Source organism: Plasmodium reichenowi, chromosome 11 (genome assembly GCF_001601855.1).
Source record: "Plasmodium reichenowi strain SY57 chromosome 11, whole genome shotgun sequence".
NCBI classification, from domain to species: Eukaryota; Apicomplexa; class Aconoidasida; order Haemosporida; family Plasmodiidae; genus Plasmodium; species Plasmodium reichenowi.
The window spans coordinates 1637456-1639153 of record NC_033656.1 but is presented as its reverse complement, the minus strand read 5'-3'; the positions used below and the strand labels follow the sequence as shown (position 1 = coordinate 1639153).

At 20.1% G+C, this 1698-nt stretch overlaps 1 protein-coding gene across 1 annotated transcript; it reads right to left on the bottom strand.

The window, feature by feature from the left end:
- Positions 1-357: 357 nt before the first annotated feature.
- Positions 358-1506, bottom strand: PRSY57_1141400 (alpha/beta hydrolase, putative; the record flags this gene model as incomplete). Its single annotated transcript, XM_012908373.2, has 1 exon — positions 358-1506. One exon carries the CDS (start codon positions 1504-1506, stop codon positions 358-360), a length of 1149 nt encoding a protein of 382 aa, XP_012763827.2.
- Positions 1507-1698: the final 192 nt, after the last annotated feature.

The window sequence follows — 1698 nt, the reverse complement described above, 5'->3', positions numbered from 1 at the left end:
ACACAAATATCAATATATTATATTAATTTCTACCAAATCTTATCTACATATTTTATTAATTAAAATTTTGTATTACCAAAAACAGCTTTTTTGAAAAAAAAAAAAAAAAAAAAAAAAAAAATATGAACCGTTCATGCGATTTCATAAATTCTACAAGTTTTATGAACATTTGAAATATGCACACATGTATAAACATACATATAAATCTTCTTTATTATGGAATAAGTATATATATATGATTTGGTATAATTTTATGTTTATATTTTACCATTCCTTATTGATAATATGTTATATATATATATATATATATATATATATATATATATATATTTATATATTTATTTATATTTTATATTTTCATTTATTCAACATTCCATTAATTATATCCGCACATTGTTTCGCTTCGTCTATGTAAACCGTATGAGTGGAATTCTCTAAAATGATTTGGCTAGCTGAAGGAAAGTAGTCTTTTATAATTTTATCAAAATTTGGAATGGAACAAACTAGATCTGATTTTTTGGCTATAATAAAATTACATGGATTAAGATATTTATATTCTTGTGAATTTAATGGGAAATTCATTATAAAGGGTAAATCTTTATAAATTGCGTCAATATTAATTTTCCATGTTAATTGATTTTTATCATTATTTTCTTTAAGCGACATACATAAAAATTGAGCAAATGAATTTGAAATATCTGGTAATTCACATTTTAAATATTCTAAGAATTCCAATTTATTTCTTGGTTTCTTTTCATGTTTTATATGATATAATATACTAGTAACTTGAGATATATTAAAAGGTAACTTTATAGGAATTTTATTACAATTATAATTAAATGGTAATATATCCATAATAATTAAATGAGAAAAAAGGGAACTATTTTTTAAAGCACAATACATCGATGCTTTTCCTCCTAAACTAAACCCAATTAAACAACATTTTTTTATATGTAATTTTTTTAAAACATTCTTTATATCATTTTCAATTTCATCAAATCGCATATTTTCGGTATGCTTAGAATCTCCATGATTTCTTAAATCCATTGTTATCACTTTATTTGATTTTAATAGTTTACTAAAAAATATAAAATTTTTTCGACTTCCATAACATCCATGCAATAATACAATAGGAATATCCTTTGTCTCGTTTTTGAATATATGTGTATTATCTCGGATACTATATGAAATTCCATCAAACACATCATCAGTTATTTTCTCATTATTATTACTACTTGTTATAGTACTAACAGAAATTCTATTCCAGTTGTTTTTCCCATTTTTATAAGATAAGAAAAAATATCCACACTTTTTAATTTTCCAAAGAGTATTATAATTTGGAAAGTTTTTAATTTTATTTAATTTTATAAAAAAATTATTCATCATGCTTTTATCGTCACTAGATACGAACCGATAATTATTATGATAATTTATTTTTGACGTTCTTTCTGAAAGATTTATAAGGGGAAAACAGAAAATATAAAAAATATAAAATAAAATAGGCATTTATATATATATATATATATATATATATATATATATATATTTTTACCCTTTGAAAATACAAGAGCATAAAAGTAATTACTATGAAATATGAGTTGAATACTTATTTTTTATAATTATATATATATATATATATATATATATATATGTGTATACAAATATTATATATATGTATATAAATGTATTAATATAAAA